The 21,433-nt window shown below is 46.5% G+C and overlaps 1 protein-coding gene across 2 annotated transcripts in view; it reads left to right on the top strand.

The window, feature by feature from the left end:
- plxnb2a.1 (plexin b2a, tandem duplicate 1) overlaps positions 1-21,433 on the top strand; it is a 136,060-nt gene that overhangs the window by 108,371 nt on the left and 6,256 nt on the right. For both annotated transcript variants that reach the window (XM_070991803.1, XM_070991804.1), the window contains 23 exons: positions 985-1,119; positions 2,579-2,679; positions 2,798-2,924; positions 5,662-5,827; positions 6,923-7,034; positions 7,175-7,286; positions 7,561-7,662; positions 7,760-7,855; positions 9,974-10,061; positions 10,283-10,446; positions 12,344-12,492; positions 12,922-13,057; positions 15,998-16,134; positions 16,212-16,394; positions 16,561-16,672; positions 18,344-18,553; positions 18,635-18,718; positions 19,129-19,224; positions 19,686-19,822; positions 19,914-20,014; positions 20,618-20,847; positions 20,927-21,108; positions 21,246-21,312. In XM_070991803.1, the coding sequence (XP_070847904.1) occupies positions 985-1,119; positions 2,579-2,679; positions 2,798-2,924; positions 5,662-5,827; positions 6,923-7,034; positions 7,175-7,286; positions 7,561-7,662; positions 7,760-7,855; positions 9,974-10,061; positions 10,283-10,446; positions 12,344-12,492; positions 12,922-13,057; positions 15,998-16,134; positions 16,212-16,394; positions 16,561-16,672; positions 18,344-18,553; positions 18,635-18,718; positions 19,129-19,224; positions 19,686-19,822; positions 19,914-20,014; positions 20,618-20,847; positions 20,927-21,108; positions 21,246-21,312 (3,027 nt within the window). The remainder of the gene's footprint in view (positions 1-984; positions 1,120-2,578; positions 2,680-2,797; positions 2,925-5,661; positions 5,828-6,922; positions 7,035-7,174; positions 7,287-7,560; positions 7,663-7,759; positions 7,856-9,973; positions 10,062-10,282; positions 10,447-12,343; positions 12,493-12,921; positions 13,058-15,997; positions 16,135-16,211; positions 16,395-16,560; positions 16,673-18,343; positions 18,554-18,634; positions 18,719-19,128; positions 19,225-19,685; positions 19,823-19,913; positions 20,015-20,617; positions 20,848-20,926; positions 21,109-21,245; positions 21,313-21,433) is intronic.

The following is a 21,433-nucleotide window of genomic DNA, read 5'->3' on the forward strand; positions in this document are numbered from 1 at the left end:
CTGGTTAGCTTACTATAGTGCTTGCAGGTAATTTTCTTTAAGTGTTTTTTGGCCAGTCATTCTCTAGCTAGTTATCTTGCTAGCTCGCTGGTTAGCTCACCATAGTGCTCACAGGTAAGCTTTTTTGTCAGTGTTTTCTTGGGCAGTAGATCACATGATAAGCTAGTTATCTCATTAGCTAGTTAGTTCACTATGGTTCTCACAGGTAAACTTTTGTTTTTTGGGGCAGTCGTCAAACTAGCATCATGTTATCTACCTAAATGGAGTCAAAACAGCTTGGCTAACAGAAGGCCCTGCTAGCAGGCTAGCTCTCTAGTTAGCTGACTTAGCTAACCTAGTATTGGTGCCATCATTCTCTTTGATATTTGACAAAAATGGACGGCTAAACGGCTAAATTAAGGGTTTTTATTCTCACTTTTAACACATTTTGAGTCTTTAGGTTTACTGGAAAGGAAATATGTAGTGTTGAGCACTGTGTGATGTTGTACTACGGCTAATTACAGAAACAGTGTTCAAATATATGTACACATCCAGTCAATTAGTCACTTCCTGGTAATTGCACATTAATGTAATAGTTCAGCACAGAAATGTTATTTGTCTGCTTGTAAACATTCAGTTAGAAAAACGGGAAGAATGAAGGAAACTTTCCAAATAAAATGCAGCCACAGTTTTTCCTTGCTGCATTATCACTGCTGCAGTCATCATTTAGGCGTCACTTGGCAACATGAAAATAGCATCCTGTTGCCTAACGACTTGACATATATTTAGCATTTTTGCTAAATTACAATTCTCAGTATCACAGATGGAGAAAATCTTCCTGACACGTTTTAATGAAATGAAAAGCTTGAAGGAGCTGAATGAGTCCGGAGGAAACTGGATTCATGCTTTATTCTTTATTTTGTGGTGAAAAAGCAGCATTTATTGAGTGCAAAGGGTGGCGTTTGAATTTCAATGCGTGCTAATGCAGTTTCTGTGTTTCTGCAGGTGTTGAAGGTGCATCTGTCGGCCCATCCTGAGGTGTACGGGCGAGCGCCGGCCGAGGTCACCGGCGACAAGGTCAACAAGAACCTCCTGTTCGATTCCAGCCTCCAACACCTGTACATCACCACTGAGAAAAAGGTCAAACTCACTCAGACTCGGGCGAGTTGAGTGTTCTTCTTGCTAAATCCATTTCTCTCACCTTCCATCTATCGAACACCTCTGTGTCGCCACGTAAAGAAGGTCAGGGACTCAGTCATGTGCTTACTTCTGCTCTTTCATTTCATCCATCAGGTCAGGACTTAATGAGTCTTTCATTTATTCCCTCTGTCTTATTTGATCATTTATTCATTCGTTCGACTAACAGCAATACATCCGTCTGCATTAGCGCACAGAAGTCAGCCATTGATTTGTTCACTCATTCTTTCTCTCTGGACGCCTTTGTTTTCTTCTGCGTTTTCTCTTCATCTGTCTCTCTCTCTCCTTTGTCCTTTCATCTTTCGGTTGCCATCTTTCTCTGCCGCCACACTAAAGTGAAATTGATGTTATTGATTCAGAGATGAATTAATTAGAATGCACTTCAAGAGGGCAATTCACTTTGATCAAGTCAAGTGACGATACTCCAGGTGGTTCCATCTGCTCATTTAAATTTATTAGACCTGCCTCTTCTTGTCAGAGAGGAAAATTATTTCCACATCGGTTGGTTTTACTAAGATAGCATCCAAAGACCTTCCCTTTATAAGAAAATATGACATAGACTGAAGAAAAATCACTGTTAGGTTGTGTTCATGCAGGATTTATTCATGTTTCATGTCTCAGGATCCCAGTCAAACCAGTAATGCTGTGTAGAAGTGTATCAACAACACTAATATGATGGGTGTGACTCTAACACATGATTAAGCGCTGAGGCAGCACATCAAAACCAATGACAGCTGGGACAGTAAAACCATACAAACACAAAACCAAAACACATGTCCCAGATGGAGCCCAGATTTATCACCTATTTCTTCTCCAGATGTTCCTGTTTAAAATAAATAAATAAACAAAAACAGGAACGATCGTACAGGATTCGTTTCAGAGGGAGCTCGTCAGGCTCGGCTCTGTGCCGCCTGTACTGGCCTCACTCGGACATTATTAACATTACAGGGGGAAGTGAGGAATGAAATATTCACTTTGCTCCTCTGTAATTTAACTCATGTGAAATTTAAGTTAGCCGAAAGAGAAAAACCCAGGAGGCAAAGACGCTGCATGAGGTGAATTTGAGCCAAAAATCACACTCCTCCTCAGAATCATAACTCAGTCATCTTAACGCTCGGACTCGAAACACATTTTGATATTATTCAGTGTGTTACCTTTGATTTCCGACGTGAGAAGTCGTAGAAAAAAGACGGTTCAGAATTTGCTTGAGAATTATCACATTTTTAGGTTTTCCTCACCATCAAAGCGATCCGGTGGCCGTTGTCTGTGCATCCATTGGTGCACTGCAAATGGGAACTGTTAATAGTGAATTCGGCTTACTTTTAACGGTGCCAGTATTTTTCCATTGCCTTGAAGCTCCTGCATGGCTCCTTCACAATAAAAGTCTGTCATGTGCACGCAGATCACCAAAGTTCCAGTCCAAGCCTGCCACCTGAAGACAGACTGCCACTCCTGCGTCTCCATGAAGGATCCATACTGTGGCTGGTGTGTCCTGGAGGGAAAGTGAGTCACTCTGAGTGGGTCTGGGTGTAGCATGTTTAGCTAGCTACAGCAGTTTGTCCGTATGTCGCCTAGCCTTTAGCACAGGTGCATACAATATCTCCATCTGCTTGCCTCACAGGTGCACCAGGAAGCAGGATTGCAGCAGGTCGACGGAGGAGAACACCTGGCTGTGGTCGCCCAATCAGCAGTGCGTTAAGATCGAGTCCTTCAGTCCGCCGAACATCAGCTGCAAGAAGACTCAGCAGGTAGGAGGCAGGGAGTGAAACTGAGGATGTGCATCAACATGCATATTTCTCTGAGTGGAATCCCCCTGAGCTAAGTTCAGTTCTTGCTGAGCTCTGCTTAATTCAGACCAGTCAAACCTCCTGAAACTCTAATAGAGTTGGAGGGCTCTGTGTCGTCAGAAGGATTTCAAACGGGTTCTTAACCTCCGGTGCAGGGACCGCCATGGGCCTTCAGGGAAGTTCCAAGGACATCATTAATGCATGGTGACATTATCGCTCGCAGTTTTTGGATATGAGCCAGGTGTGCATTGCATGGAGTCCACATTGTTTGTGCTGGCAGTTCCTTTGAAAACAGCGTGTTTGCGAGCTGATTCAGCTCAGAAAGTGAGATAATGCTTCCTCGGAAATGTTGTCACACCCAGAAACTGCTGATGACACCTCGTTTCGGTGAATTACACGTGAGCGACAGCACCAGCAGCGCTGATTCATTTAAGCTCAGAACAACACTGTTTGTCATTACTGACCTTGTTACAGACATTTCAATATTGCCGTCGTCTGCTGGGCTTTTGGCTGCCGTCACTGGACTGCAATCTTCTCCAAATGTCAAACAGAGCAGAACAGAGCCGCTAACGTTAGCTTAAAGTCTTCCTTACAGTAAATAAACAATATGATGTTTCCCTCTGAAATGTTGTGGAAGAGAAATAAAATGGAATTACTGAAGTGTAAGTACCTCAAAATTGTACCTCAGTACAGTACTTGAGTATATGTACTTTCCACCACTGGCTGTAGATTAATGCTCAGTTCTTATCAGAGGTAGTTAGCTATTTAGCCGAGCGTGCTAACATTTGCAGCTTACATTAGAGCAGACAAACATAATCTTCTCTTTACTCGTCTGGTCTCTTGTTTTTGATGATGTCTTTGGACGCCGCCACCCAAACTACTCTCTCTAGTTTCACTACAGTCACGTGATCTCTGCAAACTGATTTCTGACACTATAAAATTCAGAATCAAAATGCTGCGGCAGCCATTTTATCCTGAAGACGAGCAGACGAAGCTCGCCTGAACCTGACGGCTGAACTCTCTGAATTAATGAGGAATTGATCAAAGAGCTGATTTTCCAGAAAGACGTGCCGTCCTTCAAGATGTGCAGCAGCAGACTGTGGACCAGCCCCCCTCCCATCACGCCTCTCCACTCTTAAAAGAAGCCAGAAGTTAAAGTTTGGTCAGATGTTGTCCGACACATGCGTGTACGACGGATCCACGAAGCTTTCAAAGAGCTTCAGCCGTCAACAAGTTTGCCCGGAATAACAAATGAAAGCTGCTCAGAATGTGTTCTGTATGGAGATTGAAAGTTTGGTGATTTTAGCAACATGCTTCTCACAGTCGTCCTCATCAGACACGAGGAGGCAACAAACAACATTATGGGCGCCTGATAATTACAATCAGGTCAGGTCATAATAAACAACATGCTGATAGAAGGAGGCGCGGATCCTTCTGGAGGCTTCGGTTTTATATTTGTCTGCTCGCTTCAGGGGCAGCTCAAAGTTTTACACCTCAAAGCTGTATGAATCAGTATTTTGCTTTAAGTCAATGTGTCACAGAGACCCTGAGCATTGTCCCCAGCTCCGAAGCTTTAGTGTCCTTCAGCTCTTTGTTTTCGTCTCGTTCTTGACGTCTGTGTTTGTTTTTAGGATTTACTTATGAGACATCATATGTGTACTTATAGACTATATATGGTTGTTAATTGAAGCCTTTAATGACTCCAATCTGCAGTCAAGTCCTCAGTTTTTGACATAAGCCCAGATCTACGTCTGCGGCTCATTTCTGTCTCTAACGAAGTTTTAATTTGTCGTGATCACATCAGATACGGACGCTGTGATCGTCTGAAGACACAAATTCACTCGCAACTTTTTACACTGGCAGTATTTCAGGACTTCATTACCTGCGACTCCTCTGAGACGCGTCAGTTCCTGGTGGGAAGGACTTGAGTGCAGCTTTCAGACGACTCTTTAAGTTTGACCTCAGCAAACACCAGAATTTCTTCTGGGACCAGATAGATGGATCTGCTGCATGTTAATTAGGGAGTTTGGGACTCTCCTCTCCACCGCAGCCCCTGGTTTGGGATTTTAATCTGATAAGACAGTTGGATTTTAGGTTTAAAAAACGTTGCCTCATGCAGCTTTACATTCTTAAAAAGAGGAAAAAGTCTCCGGTGAATTCATTCAGGAGCTTCTCGGTTACCCGAGATCAGAAAGTTTGAAATTAAAACTTTAGCGGTGAAATTAAAACGGTTAAGGTCAGCGAGGAGTAATGAGGAACTAATGTTTAAACAGCACAGCTGAATATCAATTATTTCTGCAGCGCACACACACACACACACACACACACACACACACACACACTCAAGAACAAATGACAAACACGGTTGCACGCACACACACACAGATGCAGTATTCATGAAGGTTTTCCAGTTGTCCTCAGATTCTCACTCGTTCTGTCTCTCTTAAACACGTCTTTGTCGCTGGAAATGAAAGCAGATCATCAGCTTGAATTCAAACTGGTGAGCCTGACAGAGACCAGCACAGCCGGGCCGCAGCGCTGGAGACCCCCCCGCTCCGCCGCCCGCACTCTCACACAGGAAACACTCGTCTCTGTCTGACGCCTGCTGTGAGCCGAAGAGTAAAAACTGGACGTTTCCCTCGTCGTCTTTCATGCCTCCGTTCATCCCGCTCCCTCTCTTTTTGCCCTCCTTCTCCAGGTGGATATCTACATACCCACCCACCCCAGACTGAGGCCCTCTGATAGGCTGCACTGTGTTTTCGGCTCTTTCGTCAGCGACGCCGTGATGGCCTCCGACAGTCAGGGCCCGATCACCTGTTCGCTGCCTGACCCCGTGGAGATCCCGCCCACGCCCGACCAGCAGGGTAGGTGGACACACGGAGGGTTTATGTGATGCGCAGAAGTGTGTCTTAAAATAAGGATTCATGTGTCGTTTTTTATCCGGACTCCTTGTTCCCTCAGTTTCGTCTAGCAGGCTGCAGTTCCACCCAGACCCCTCAGATCATCAGATATGCACCATGAAGCTCCCCGAAAACTCAAAAAGATTTGATTTCAAACAAATATCTTCCACTTCCTTTTGTTAGATTAAATTTGTGAGCGTTCATTGGTGTGTTGCACTGTGCTCCAGCTGCCCCGTTTAATGTGTTTCATTCAATTTTCCTCTTTATTAAGAACCTCTGTTTAGCTTCGTTGTTGTTGTCCTCTCATATTGCCTCGTGTTTCTTCCGTGTCTTGTCTTCATTTTTATGTCTTATGTAAATCTCTTTGATTTGCCTTGTTGTTGAAAGATGCTGTACAAATATATTTGCCTCGCCGTAAGCGAGATTAGAACGTCCTGCCTGTTAACAAGCCTCTTCTATTTATTCTTAATCAAAACAAGCGCTAAGAACACAGATAATTTAGCTCTGTTTATTTTGAATGCATAAAAAAACTCCTGCCATCAACTGATGGCAACTCATGAAGTTTAAGTTCATCAAGTCCTGGTGGTTTTTCGGTTAAATGCATTAAAGAAATAGTTTTGCATTTTGGGAAATACTGTTGGCCTATTTCCTGTCTTTCAAAGAGGATTGATACCACTCTGATGTCTGTATGCTAAATATGAAGCCACATCCAGGTGGGAGTTAGCTTAGCTTAGCTTAGCTTAGCGCACAGACTAGAATGGATCTAATAGGGAGCCACTGTAGAGAAGCTAATGTGGGAGAAATATGATTTCTTTCATGTGCTGCAGCTGATGGGCGGATTTTATTGCCTTTGGACAGGTCCAGGCTAGCTGTTTCCTACTGTTTCCAGTCTTTATGCTAAGCTACGCTAACTGTGGCTTCAGATTTTACCTGGAAAATATGAGTGTTATTGATCTTCTCATTTGAGTCTGAAAGCAAATATAATATGTGTGTGTGTGTGTGTGTGTGTGTGTGTGTGTGTGTGTGTGTGTGTGTGTGTGTGTGTGTGTGTGTGGTCAGACTACGTGTCTGTCCCAGTCAAGGTCCTGGTGAACGACAAAATCGAGGTGACGTCTGGAGAGTATCATTTCTACAACTGTGCTGCAACTGTCAGGAAGAACCAGAACACGCCGTAAGATACACCGCACACACACGCACGCACGCACGCACACACGCACGCACACACACGCGCACACACACACACACACACACACACACACACACACGCACTCTTGAAAGGTGCTCAGGGCCAGTGTTTGTGTTGTGTTGCAGGTGTATCTCCTGTGTGACCAGTGAATGGGGCTGCCAGTGGAACGCTCAGGATCACAGCTGCAGTGACAAAGACGAGGCTGTAGATGGCGATCACATAGTGAAGCCACAACAGGTGTGTGTGTGTGTGTGTGTGTGTGTGTGTGTGTGTGTGTGTGTGTGTGTGTGTGTGTGTCTGTGTTATTTTGTGTCTCTTGGTGTATTTCTGCCTTTTCAAGATGCAGAAAACTGAGAGAAACATCAGATTTTTCTAAAAAAAAGTTTGATATTTGCGCCTCTGGTTCGTGTGATTCCTCATTTAAAATTACTCTGAGATGACTTTGAAGGCTTCGTGTTGATGTGATCCCTCACTCAGTATTTCTGCCTCTGTCTGTCTTCCTGTGGTAAAGCCTCACAGTTGTCCTCAGTTCGAGTCTCCGGAGCCGCTGTTAATCCCCGTGGGCTTTGAAATCCCCATCGGCTTCCAGGGCCGAAACCTTGACATCTACATGGTGAGCTGAGCCGGGCTGATGATTAACATCTTCATTATCATCGACTGCACGGCTGCATTGTGTCTGGTACGTAATGTCCCTCCGTCTGTGTCTCCAGGGCCGGAGGTTCACCATCGGGACGGAGCTGATGAAGCACACAGAAAAGCAGGTCACACAGGAGCAGGGGTCAAAGTTCAAATTCACAGGCTACGAGGTCAGTGTTAAGGATGCTAATCACCCACAGGAGCTAATCCAGAGCTCTTTGAACCGTGGAGCCAGATGTTAACATGATGTCCAGGTTTCACCTCAAAGGCTCTAAATGATCTTTACAGTTCAACATAACAGTCTTTATTCTTATCAGAAAAAGAAAGTAATATTTCATTTTTGATTAAATTAGTTTAATATTTGGATGTTAGCTCCAGAGCATTGTTATTGTGAGCATGTTAGCATGCTGATGTTAGCTCAAAGCTATTTGATTTACCTGCTTGCTAACTGCAAATACAGGTGTTCTTGTAATGCGCCAGAGGTTTACAAGAGATATGAATGTACACATGTTGATGTACGATCGGGAGGGTGTTTTATTTTGAAAATTTACCAGATTCTCTACACCGTTCCTGTGTCTGACTCCTGTCCGGCTCCATCTGCTCTGTGCAGTTTGACGCGTTGTCCATCAAAAATAGACTCTGTGCGCATGTGACGCTTGTGAAATGGAGACAGAGAGAATCAACTATATAAATATGACATTATATGCAAGAAGTGTATAAAAATAAAGTGGTCTTAAGAAGGATCGCTCAGTTTTTCAAAGGGAAGTTATTGAATTGCACCGTTTAGCAGTTAGATAAACAAGAAGGCAGATTCTCATCTTTAGTGTCGATAATTGATCTAAAACTTTGCCCAGAAATACATTCAAAATACATTCACTAAGTTTAATGAAGTTTAATGAGCAAACAGACTCCAAAGCAACACGTCCGTGTTTACAGATGAGTCAAAGGGCCGAGCGGCGACGTCACAGCAGAGCTGGTAATAAAACCCGTCGACGCTGAGGTCGTCGCAGAGCACACGGACGTTACTCAGGAAGACAGAAATAAGATATCTAAAATCAGAAGGAACAAAGTGCAGCTCAGGAAGACGTGAAGATAATGAAATGAGCAGAGGAGGTGAAACAGAAAGCACTCTGTCCGTCTGCACGCCGGCACGTTAGTTGTTTTTCTGCCTCTGCACCTAAATTAAACCCATTTGGTGCACTTAAAGAAACACTCCGGTTCCTTCATCGTGTCCATTAGCGGCCTCGCAGAACGACTGCGTCTCCTCCGAGCTCTGCAGCACGCCGGCGAGCGCCACCAGCCCTCAGAGCGGAACCGCGGAGCATGTCATCAATGATAATTAGACAATTAGCCAATCATTAGCGGGTAATGTGTGAGTAAATGAACGTGACTGTGAGTCAGAAGGCTCCTGAGCTCGAGCGGCGTTTGCTTTGTTTTGCTCGCCGTTGATTTTGACATGTTGTGTTATGTTATGTTTTAATGATGTTTGTGGATTATTTGAATCTCAGCGTCATTAATGCTGGAGCTCACGCTGACGTCCATGCGTGTCTCATGGCGCCCCCTAATGGCGTACAGAGCAACACAGTCATTTTCACTGAGTCACTGAGCTGCTGGTAGCTTGTAGTGTGTGTGTGTGTGTGTGTGTGTGTGTGTGTGTGTGTGTGTGTGTGTGTGTGTGTGTGTGTGTGTGTGTGTGTGTGTGTGTGTGTGTGTGTGTGAGTGTGTGTGTGTGTGTGTGTGTGAGTGACTTTTAGCTCTCCTCTTTCTAACATACCCCTCAGCTTTTCCACTTTTCTGCCTCCATTGATCCTCGCCTCATGCTGAGTCTGACACTGCCAATATGCATTTAAAGTGTGTGCGTGTGTGTGCATGTGTGTGTGTGTGCGTGTGTGTGTGTGTGTGTGTCACTGCCCATTCTCCTCTCATTATCTTGTATTTGTCTCTCTGTGATTCTCTTTCTCTTTCGCTCACACACACAAACAGAACCTGGAGAAAAATCTCCTGTGATTTATGGCTGCAGGAGTGTGTGTGTGTGCGCGCGTGTGCATGTGCGTGTGTGTGTGCACGCTCGTGATTGTAGGTGCTGACCTTCACAGTTAGATAGATGCAAGGTAATTTAGTGTCGAGCTCCAAATAGAGAGAAATGTTTTGTTACTGTGTGTTAATGCAAACCTGACAGAAAGTGTGTGTGTGTGTGTGTGTGTGTGTGTGTGTGTGTGTGTGTGTGTGTGTGTGTGTGTGTGTGTGTGTGTGTGTGTGTGTGTGTGTGTGTGTGTGTGTGTGCGCAGTTTGCCTATGACAAGCAGCAGGAGGTGAATGTATCCTTCCATATCAAAGAAAGAGACACTGAGAGGAAGATTGACAGCACCTTGACAGGTTGGTGTGTTTCTCTCTCTCTCTCTCTCACACACACACACACACACACACACACACACACACACACACACACAAATGAAGAAAGTGTGAAAGTGCAGTTATTACTCTGTTTGAGTCTGTCTCTCATTTCCAATTCAGTTCCATCTGAATTATGCTAATTAGCTCTAACCTCTCCTCTTCCCCTCCTCCTCCTCCTCCTCCTCCTCCTCCTCCTCCTCCAGTCGTGCTGTATAACTGCTCGGTGGGAAGAAGGGACTGCAGCCTGTGTAAACACGCCGACGCCATGTACCAGTGTGTTTGGTGCGCAGCCACGCGCACGTGTGTTTACCGGGAACTCTGCCCGTCGCCACAGCCGGCGCAGTGCCCCAACCCGGAAATCACCGACGTGAGTCACCGGGAGCTGTGTTACGCAGGTTTCAAGTAGAAGAAGAAGAACCTGCAGAGTTTTCAGTTACAGGCAGTCACTGGTGGAAAGTACATGTACCGAAGTACTGCTCTTAAGTACTCAAGTATTTCCATTTTTGGTGACTTCTTTCTGTGCAAACCTCCTGTTCGTTTGTATACTTTGGTCAAAATTGCCAGAATTTCCCTCTAATGTAGTCCTGACCTAAGTAAAAGTATTGAAGTAGTAGCATGAAAATGTGCTTGAAGTACCAAATGTAAAAGTACTCATTATGCTGAATGGTCCAATCCAGAATCTCATTACAATAACTAACAGATCAATTAATCACTTTAATGCGGCAGCTGATTATAATTCCTTTGTGTTCTGCTGTGTCGCTTCATCTACAAGAACATGTTTTATTTTGTAGTATTTTCTATCAATAATCAGAATCTGTAGTAATCTGTAAATAACTGAACTCAGTAGAAGTAGAAAAGTATGGAAATACTCAAGTAAAGTACCTCAAAGCTGTGCTGAAGTACTGTACTTTCACCACTGGTTCTAATTAATGGTGAGAGTTTAAACAGGATTTAACAGTCAGAGATGTTTTTTATCTCTTTCATCTTCTTTGTCTCTGAAAGGATGAATGAATGAATCCCTGCGTCTGTTTGGATAATCGACTGCATCGCTTCTCGTTTGTTTAGCGATCGATCAGATCAGATCTACAGTTTCTACAAACAGACCTCCTCGTCCTCCTCGTCAGCGTGACAGAGCTCATTTCTCTCTCATATCGTATTCGCCGTTTGTCTCCTTCTCCTGCACGCCTTCAATTTGTTTCCTATTTTCTCCGGAACGTCGGCCGTTTGTTTCAGGCCCGTCTCCATTTCCTCTGGGCGGCAGCTGATCGGGTCAACAGTTGTTCATTATTTCCACATCAGCGTTTTTCATGGAGAGCTTTTAACTGGCGAGGAGAGCGGAGGTTTAAATACAGGGAACGGCTGAAATGACTCGTCACGAGACGCCGAAATGACCCAGACTGTGAGGTGTCAGCAGCCTTCTAGGAAAACACAGCATTCAGATGATGAAGATCGTTCGTCTCTGCAGCTGTTTAATGAACGCTGTTGCATTCGCAGGGTGACACCATTCAGACAGCCATGTTTGATGTCGTAATGACAGTGAGTGTAGCGCGATGTCAGCTGGATGTTAGGAGAGTTTTTATCTGCATCACCTGAAATAAAGCCTGCGTCCTCAAACACTGAGATAAAGCATGTGAACCTAAAGGGAGACACGGCAGCGGCGCCTTATAGCGAAGTAAAGGCCTCATATTTAACGACTGGTTAGACGTCATCTGGTAAATAAATAAACGGCTTGTTTACACTCTTTTGTTGTGGCACCAACTGCAGATGGAGGGCAGGAAGTGACTTTTAGTCAAAATGAGTGTTTTGCTTCGTTTACGGTTGCTCGGACTGTTAGTTGCAGCACTTCTGGTGGTCAGATGTGTTGCACCTGTGAGCTCACCTAACAGTGATGTCACAGGGTCCTGGAGTACACCGTGACATCACTGCAGCTAGAGGAGTTTAACCAGCTTTAAAGGGTTGGTGGATGGAGGCCGGCACACCTCCAGTTTGGAGGAGCAGACAGGTGAGCTTTGACGAGAACGCTACCGGCCTCAGTTCCCTGCAGGAAAGAGCTTCTGCAGTGAAAATCCTCTCAATGTGGCGTACAGTCAGACTGATACTGACTTTTTCAGGTGGCTGAAATATGTTTTCGGCAGTGCGTTGCACTTTAAATGCTGCACACACAGTCGAAACAAACCAACTTTTTTAAAGCAGCTTCCTTTAAAAAACGCTCTCTTAATCTGCTGTCAAAGAAGTCTCTTGTCTTTCTGTCTGTCCTCCTGCAGATCATCCCTCGCTTCGGCCCTCTCAACGGCCGGATCTCGGTCACCATCAAAGGCTCCAACATGGGAATAAAGAAGGAAGACATTAAGAAGATCACAGTGGCCGGAGTGGACTGTGCTCACCAGGAGGACAGATACTCCGTCTCCACCAGGTAATTTAAGAGGATGACAGCGGCCACATTAACATGCAGACGGGAGCGCGGCGTGTTGTCTGCTACACGCCGAGGTGAAGCTCTTTACATGAACCTTTGACAGCCGGCGGCCGTTCATTAATAACCACAGATAGCTGAGTATCAGCTCTGCCTGTGTGGCTGAACGGACGCCTCTTCTAAAGCAGGTGAAACGTCAGCAGAGCGGCTGGTTATCAGAGCTTTTTGTCCATTTTACCATGTAGTCAGAGGGCTGTTTAACATGTTTCAAGGCCACAGTCACATCTAAGTTATTTTGCTAATAAAATTCTCTGGTTTCGGGCGCACAAAGCAAGACATTGAAGGCATCACTCTGGGTTTATACCACATGACTGAATAATGGAGATTGCAGGTCTTGCTGGAGGTCATTATTCCGCCTCTCTCTGTCCACAGCGTGGTCTGCGAGATCGGCCCGGCGAGGAGAACCCCTCCCTCCGACCTCCCGTTCGAGCCAAACAACAGCGGAGCCGTGGAGGTGGAAGTGGAGGGAGGACGAAGAGGGACGTCTCAGGTCATTTTCACCTATCGGGTACGTCTGAGCGCAGGTTCATAGGATCCTACGCGCTGTTACGTCGCTGCCTCTGTGCGCCGTTATGAGCTATAAGAGAGCTGAGAGATGAAACGGACTGAATTTAAAGCCACGATTCAAAGATCCTTTGTGAAGGAAGAGGCTCCACTCTGTCACGCTGAGCGCTCCTGAGACGTCGGTCCAGAGTTTAAGGCGATCGCAGACGCTTCCTATGAAAGGATCTCCATCAGCGTTCACTCGACTGCATTTCAGCTCTTTAACCGCTCAAACAAAGATTATTGAGAGACGATCAAAGCTCTCAAATCAAATTTTATCCGCATTTTTACACTTTGTTGACCCACAGATCACCAGTCGGTGCTCGCTGGGTAATGATGCATGTCCCCTCCTGTATTTAAAGAACCCTTTTTTATCACTCTTTCACTGCTTTTACTGTGCTTCCCTGGTCTGATTGCACTTGGGTGACGCCATGCATGCTCCCGCTGCCGGCTTCATGCTGTTCCACTCGTGGATGATTAGCAACAGGGCGCCTTATTACAGCGGAACAGCTAACATCCTGTCTGCTCCACAAACCCCAGAATTCGCTCCTCTTCATTTCATTTCCTGGTGTGCCAACATTACAGTAGTTTGATACCATTCATGACCTCTCTGCTATCAGAACGACTTTGTTTCCTGTTGTTGTTGCTGCTAAAAACATCTCGGCTCAGCGGCAGGAAGCTTTTAAAAGGCCTTAAATGTGGCATCCTGAAACCTGCACACACCTCATCAAAGTTTCTGAGGCAATACAGAACATTGTGTGACACAGCCACTTCAAACCGCCGAGATCAAATCCCAGCAACATTAAAAGGTTTCTAACAAAGCGAAAGCGCGGCCTTCCTGTGGTGGTGCAGGGAAATCTGCTCCCTAAAGAAGCAGCAGTGCGTGAAAATATCCCTCGCATACAAATTCAAAAGTGGATTCAGCTTCCAGCAGTTTCTTCCCACAAATAGAAAAACAAATATGATCAAAATCCAGACGTTCCACCTGCTGTTCTGTTTTGCTGCTCCAACGAGGCTCAGTCGTTTAATTTAAATGTTTTGTATTTGTTTTTTTTTCTGTCGAGCTGACAAAAAGCTAGTTAAAGCAAACTGCTGAGACCAAAACGGCTGATTTGCTCCAGCAGCAGCGTTTCTCTGGATGTCACCGCTGAACTTAAAACCTCCCTCAGCTCCTCTTGATTTGTTTGTCTGAGTGTCGCAACCGAAATATTAAACCTGCAGAGTGGCTAAGAGGCAGACCGACTCTCAGAATGAAGGATTTGAGTGAGTCTGAAGGACGGAAACATCGTGTTTAAAAGCATTTGTCGTTCGTATTTTCAGCTGATTTAAAGAAACGCTTCAACTCATAGTTTAAGGTGTCCAAACTCTCTGATTCTAGCTGCTCAGATGTGATTGTAGACTGAATATTTGGGGGTTTTGATTCACGGTCAGATGAAACCATGAATATGAAGCACTTTTTCTAACTGATCCCAAACAGTTAATGTGTTGATTGAAGACGATCAGTCAGCAGTGAAAGTGACGGCCAGCTGCAGGCCTGAAGGAGAGGACTGCTCATACCTTTAAACTCACTACCTCACCCCAGCAGTCACAGTAGCATTGATGTCCTTTTAGCCACGTTAGCTCCAGCAGCTAGTTGCTAACTTCGCTGCTTGTCAGGTGTGTTTTTTTAGATCTTTTCTTAATGTATTTTTGCTGATGCAGACTGATCAGAGCGATAACTGAGCCATAAAAGCAGAACAATGAGCTGAAAGACGCTAAAACGCTTTGTAGCGCTGAGGTGAGGCGTGACACTTCTGTGTGGGTTCGACAGTTTAATCCGCCGTTGACGTAAAAACTGATGAGTGCAGCGAGTGAAAGCATGATGTGTAATGAGCCGTCCTCTTTTTATGCCCTCTAAATTGACCGATTTGCCCGTATTTGTCCATGTTTCCACTCGTCGTGTCTCCGCTCGGGTTTCGTTTTCAGCCTTTTTTAAGCGGATCAAAACACCAAACTGTCTGTTTCTCTGTCTCACAGAGCAGAAATATCCGGCGTCTGCCGCCTCCTGCGCTGCTCTTCTGTTTGTGTGGAGCTTCCAGTCAGGCAGAGATGTTATGAGTTCGTCTCTCTTCAGGGACGTTCGTCCTTCTGTTTGCAGCTCTGTCTGCCAGAACAGCGAGAACAAATCTGAAACACCAACCAGCCGAATGTCGGCGCGGCTCAGCACACACACTCACACACACTCACACACACACACACACACACACACACACACACACACTCAGCCACGCTGATTTAGAAAACACTGTTTTACGGCTTCGTTTTGGATTCAGATTTACGGCTTTTATTTATGTTTTCCCCCGTAAATAAGTCCTGTGTCAGACTCTGCGCTCGACCGCTGCGCCTTAAATCTCCAGACACATTGACTTCTTGCTTCGTCGTCCTCTTGGTCTGTCGGTCGTACAGAACCTTCCAGCACCAACAGGAAGTCGACCAGCTGGCGTGCTTCGGCCGTGTCTCGCGGTGAAGTTCTTCAGTTGCGCTCAGCTTTAGTTTCGTTTTTAGTCGGAGCTCGAAGCCTAAATCCAATCAAAGTGAGTCATGAAGCCGTACGACGCGGCGTTGATCAAAGCGCTCGTACCTGCAGGACGGCAGCTGAAGCACAACGAGCCTGATGAAAGTTTAATGTTCCTCATTTGATTTTTCTCTTTGTTTTGGTTTCTGTCTCTGCCTTTTAGTTTGACCGGCCTGAGCTTTTTATTCTGTCTGTGAAGTCTGATTATTCTCATGTCAACACCTTCGTGAAGCGTTGCCTGAAAATAATTGGCTCCAAAATGAGTTCAGAAAAGCCTCCTGAGCGGCGTCCCAGATCGCCGTGGACGCTGTTTGGACACTGAAAACGATGCTTTCCGTCTTCTCTGTCCAGGACCCCATACCGGTGTCCGTCCAGCCCGCGAAGGGTCCGGCAGCCGGAGGAACTGTGATCACCATCAGGGGAAAAGACCTGGACACCGCCACCAAAGACGACATCGCCGTCACTGTGGGGGGAGTTCCCTGCGAAGTGTAAGCCACGCCTCCTCGCAGTCTGATTCGTCCGCTCCCGTCCTCCTCAGCTCACGCTCTTCCTCTCTCCTCCTCAGCCTGTCGTTCGGCACGCAGATCACCTGTAAGACCGGGAGGTATCGAGGGCAGAAGGTGCCCTCCGACCCGTTAACGGTGACCGTCAGATACGGCAAGAACACCACCAAAGACGTCCCGGCCGCGTACCAATACTCTGAAAACCCCAAGATCACAGACTATTACCCCAAGGGCAGCTTCTTATGGTGAGCCAGTGTTTCACACAGTTTGATGATGTTTGAGCACTGAAATGTCCGAAAACTGATTTTCACCTCTGTGTGTGTGTGTGTGTGTGTGTGTGTGTGTGTGTGTGTGTGTGTGTGTGTGTGTGTGTGTGTGTGTGTGTGCGTGTGTGCGTGTGTGTGTGCGTAGCGGTGGTCGAAAGATCGTGGTGGTGGGAAACAGTTTCGACCTGATCCAGAGAGCTGCAATGAAGGTCCTGCCCTCCACTGACGAGTTCTCACAGAACACCGCACCTGTTGAGGTAAGAGCTCCTGAGTGACCAGGTGAGCTGTGGGTGACGCCCACCGAGGAGAGAAACCCACGTCAGCGCCGCGTTTTTATGTTGTTAATGCAGAAATTGACTCTCTGGAGGGTTGAAGTTCATAAAAAAAGACGTTCCTGAGCTCTAAAATGAAGAAATAATTGCCAGAAATGTTTAAATATTCAGAATTGTCCTTTTTTGTTCTCATCAGTGTCTTTTTGCTTCAATTTTAAGACAATAAATCTTCCTTGTTTGGAGTCTGATTGACGTCAGAGTTTCCTACAGGCTACAGGAGCTGTACTGATCAATCCTGCAGTGAATGCATAATCAGTCAAACTGTACGATTTCAGAGTTTGGAGACGCTGGCGGGACTAAATCAAATGTTGAATGGAGGCGCGGCGTCGGCCGGCGCTTCTGCTTCACTGCTGAACAGCTTTGAGTGACAGAGTCTCTCAGGAAACACTCGCTGCAGGAGAGAGGAGGTGAAGCCGTTTCATCGCCGCTCCATCAAAGCCGCCGTCTGAACCGGGAAGACGCAGTGGGGGGGGTGGGGGGTGGGGAATCTGAAGTAAAAGTTACACCTGCACTGGAAATGTGGAATCACTGGGATTGATTCAGCGCAGACAAACTGTGAAGCTGTCGGAGGCTTTTCTCTCAGACGTCAGTGGGTTTGAAAAGCTGCTCAGCCTCTGCAGCGGCGCTCAGTTAGCCGGACACGCTAACGTCTGCAGCTAACGGGCCAGACGCACCGTTCAGGTCCTGCTCGGAGTTTCAGCTCTGCTCTCATGTCTCCACTATAAACTAAATGAATGAATGAACGTGTGCTTTGTCTCCACCAACCTCTGCTGTACACTGCAAAAAATCAGCCTTCAAAAACAAAGGAAACAAGGAATAAAATGGGGGAAACATTGCCGACAGAACAGGAAAATTTCAAGTAAAAATATCTCGTCTCGAAGAAGAAATGCAGCCGGATGAAAAAACAGAAACATTTGTCTGGATACAAAGAAATTCAGACTTTGACTTCAGAGGTTTTGTTCTTTACAAGTCTGGAAATTCTAGTTTCACCCAAAATCAGTAATAAAATCTCAGTGAGATGTTAAAATATCTGAAGAAAATTAAGGACTAAACAGCTTGAAACAGGTGGAAAACTGAGCGCAAAGAAGATTTAATTTAAAATACTTCATCTTACATTTCACTTTTTGCAGTGTAGTTACTTGGAGAATGAAATCATGATCATTTCATTCAGCCCTTCATCTCTCATGTGTCCTGTGCTGTTGGAGGCTCGGAGCAGTAATACCACCTGTAAACACTAGAGGGCATTGAAATGTCGTCGTTTCCACTTTGATGTGCGGTTGTAAAGTGATTATTTGCAGCTCAGAGTTCAGCGTGGATGTGTTTTAGAGGCTGCGAGACGTCGTTAGTTTCAGTCACTCGACAGTTCACAGATCTTTGCATCAGGCCTAAAAAAAGCATTAAAACAAGATGAAGAAGAGACTTAAAAAGAGGATTTTATGAATGAAGAGTCGTTTTTAATTTGAGGCAGCGGCGAACAATGTCCTCAGCTTTGTTTCAGAGGACTGAGTGTCTGCTGTGTTTCTGTCTTTGTCTGAAGAGCTGCCCGACTCCTTCAGCTCGTCTCCACTTGCATTCACTCTGTCTCACGTCTCTCAGTTTGTCCAGGAGGCTCTGAGTAAGAACGACACCGTCCTCCAGTTTCACTCCCCGCCGGTGAACTGCTGCTCGGACAGCCAGTCCCTCAGGACGCTCATCCAGCTGGACAACGTGATGGAGGAGCTGAAGGGCTTCGACTACCACCCCGACCCCACCTTCAACAAGCTGGCCAAGAACGTCATCACCGAGACCAGCATCATCATCGTGACTGTGAGGACAGACGCTCGAACGTTGGCTAACGCCGCTCTTCATCCCTCGATCTGTCGGGTTCACTCTCTTTTCTGCTTTCAGGGTCGAGGTTTCTCCAAGGCGATGACGGCCAAAGAGGCCCAGGCGTTCGTCGGAGATGCTTCCTGCCACGTCAACATCCTGCAGGTAAACACACACCGAGAGGACGCACTAAGACATGAGGCTCGTGATGGACACTGGTGTTTTATTAAAGGCAGGATATCAGAGAGTCGCTGATTCACGTGTGAAACTGCAGCGATGTGGGTTCAGCTGAGTCTGGCAGGCGTCGTGCTACAGAAAGAAAAGCAGCAAAAGGCAGAAGTGAACATGAGTCGGTGTAAAGTTTGGCCTTTCTGTAGCAGCACACCCAGAACAAAAGCCTGTTTTCGAGTTGCTGCTTGAGGACGTTTGTGCGAGCTTTGAAATGAAGCTGCTGCTCTCGTGCAGCTCGATACGAGCTGAGAAACGGAAAGCTGACCTTCCTCTTGAGCTCAGCTCACCTCTGTGTTGATGTCAGTAACGCAGGTGAACTGACGGAGTCTGTCGTCTCTGTGCAGGATGATAAGCTGATCCTGGAGGCTCCTTCATCGCAGCCCAGAGCCAGATCCAAACGGCAGCGCAGAGACACGACCAACGACCTGCTGGAGCTCGTGGTAAACACACATTATGTTATTTAGCTTGTTCCTCCTTTAGATGATAAAAAGAAATCAGGGCTCTGCAGCCGTCATGGCTGGGAATGAATTATTCACTGTGTTCCTCTGTAATTTAACTCGTCTCTGGACGGGATTTTAACCATCGGGAAATGACAGGATCTGGTCTGTAATAAACGTGGACGCTCAGCGTGATTTACGCCTCCTGAGGACGTAATTATCTGCCATGTCCAACACAAACAAACGTCCATAAATCCACAGAACGCAGACGGTTCAGAAGTTGCCTGAGAATCATCACGTTTTTAAGTTTCCTTCAGGATCAAAGTGATCCAGTGATATTTGTCTGAGCGTCCGTGAGCTCACTGCAAACAGGAGCTGCTAACGGCTAATTCAGCATGTTTCTAACGGTGCTAATGCGTTAAAATGTAAGCAAACAAAGAGTACACACTGCGATCTCTCTGCAGGTGAAGTTCGGCCATGGCGAGTGGATGGTGGGTTCGGTCTACTACGCCAGAAAAGACGACATCCCTCTGGCTATCATCATCCCCGCGGTCATCGTACCGATGCTGCTCTTCATCGCCGTGTCCGTCTACTGCTACAGGTCGGACCAGCAGTCAGAAAGATGAGCGAACGGAGGCGCGTGTGTTCGTCCGCGTGTTGATTTGTGTCTGCGTGTGTTTGTGTGTCACCAGGAGGAAGAGTCAGCAGGCAGAACGAGAGTACGAGAAGGTGAAGCACCAGCTGGAGAATCTGGAGGAGAGCGTCCGAGACCGCTGCAAGAAAGAGTTCACAGGTAGACGCTCACCTGCCGGCTCGCACTGGTGCTGTCGACGAATCAGACTCATCCAGTAAACTCAGAGCTGACCGCGCTCGCCAAGAGCCTCGTGGAGGTTTCCAGCGTCCGAGCCAAGCGGCACAGACATCTGTCTGCTCACACTGCGTCCGCTGCTTTGACAGTTTGTCTCCGTTATGTCTCCATAAAGTCCTGCCAGCACAATTCGGCTGAGTGGACTTTGGCTCAGGCTTCACACACGTCCCTGCAGGTCTTCTCGGGAGCTCGGTGGACCGTTTTCAGCTCAGCCTGACAGCTCTGTCACCGAGCTGAGAGGGTCAGCAGACTCGTCAGACGTTTCCAAAGACACTTTAAGAGCGTCTGAGTCCTTTTAGGACGTATGAAGACGTTAGAACGGTCTGCAAGCGCAGCACAAGAGGCACAAGTCAGACGAAAGAGTGTAACCGCTATAGGCAGTAAAGTAGGCTAGTTAGCAGGAGATGCTAACGATGGCGTCTTCATGGAAAGAGCGTCCACACAGTTTGTTCACTGTATCACTGCAGCCAGTTTAAAACTGAAAAGTGAAATAACAGGACACTCTGTGATGTTTCTTGCGTCTGTCAGATCTGATGATAGAGATGGAGGACCACACCAGTGACCTGAGCGAGGCCCGGATCCCCTTCCTGGACTACAAAACCTACACCGACCGAAACTTCTTCCTGCCCTCCAAGGACGGCGCCAATGACGCCATGATCACCAGAAAACTGCAAATCCCAGAAGCCCGCAGGGCCATCGTGGCTCAGGCGCTCAACCAGTTCTCCAACCTGCTGAACAGCAAGACCTTCCTCATCAATGTGAGTCTCTTTCTGTCCCTCCCTTCTCTCGTCTGTCCGCCGTCCCGTCAGACGTAAAATCCACCATTTCTCCTTCCAGTTCATCCACACGCTGGAGAGCCGCCCGGACTTCAACGCCCGCGCTCGGGGTTATTTCGCCTCCCTGCTGACAGTGGCGCTGCACGGAAAGCTGGAGTATTACACGGACATCATGAGGACGCTGCTGCTGGAGCTGATGGACGAACACGTGCAGAGCAAAAACCCCAAACTGATGCTGAGGAGGTGACGAAGAGACGCCGACACACAGATGTTTCTAACCGCCGAAGACGTGTTTATTCATTTAGGCTGAAAGTTCAATGGAAGGCTGACCTCTGACCTCTGCTGATGTTTCATCTATCGTCCTCTGTTTGTGTGTCCAGGTCAGAGACGGTGGTGGAGAGGATGCTTTGTAATTGGATGTCCATCTGTCTCTATCAGTTCCTCAGGGTAACAGTGTTTTTATTTCCTTCCTCTTCTTCTCTTTCTTCTTCTTCTTCTCTTTCTTCTTCTTTCTTCTCGCGCTCCCTCAGTCATAATTGACTCAAACTTTCCTGCGTCTGTTTTGTTG

Source organism: Chaetodon trifascialis, chromosome 22 (genome assembly GCF_039877785.1).
Source record: "Chaetodon trifascialis isolate fChaTrf1 chromosome 22, fChaTrf1.hap1, whole genome shotgun sequence".
Lineage (NCBI taxonomy): Eukaryota > Metazoa > Chordata > Actinopteri > Chaetodontiformes > Chaetodontidae > Chaetodon > Chaetodon trifascialis.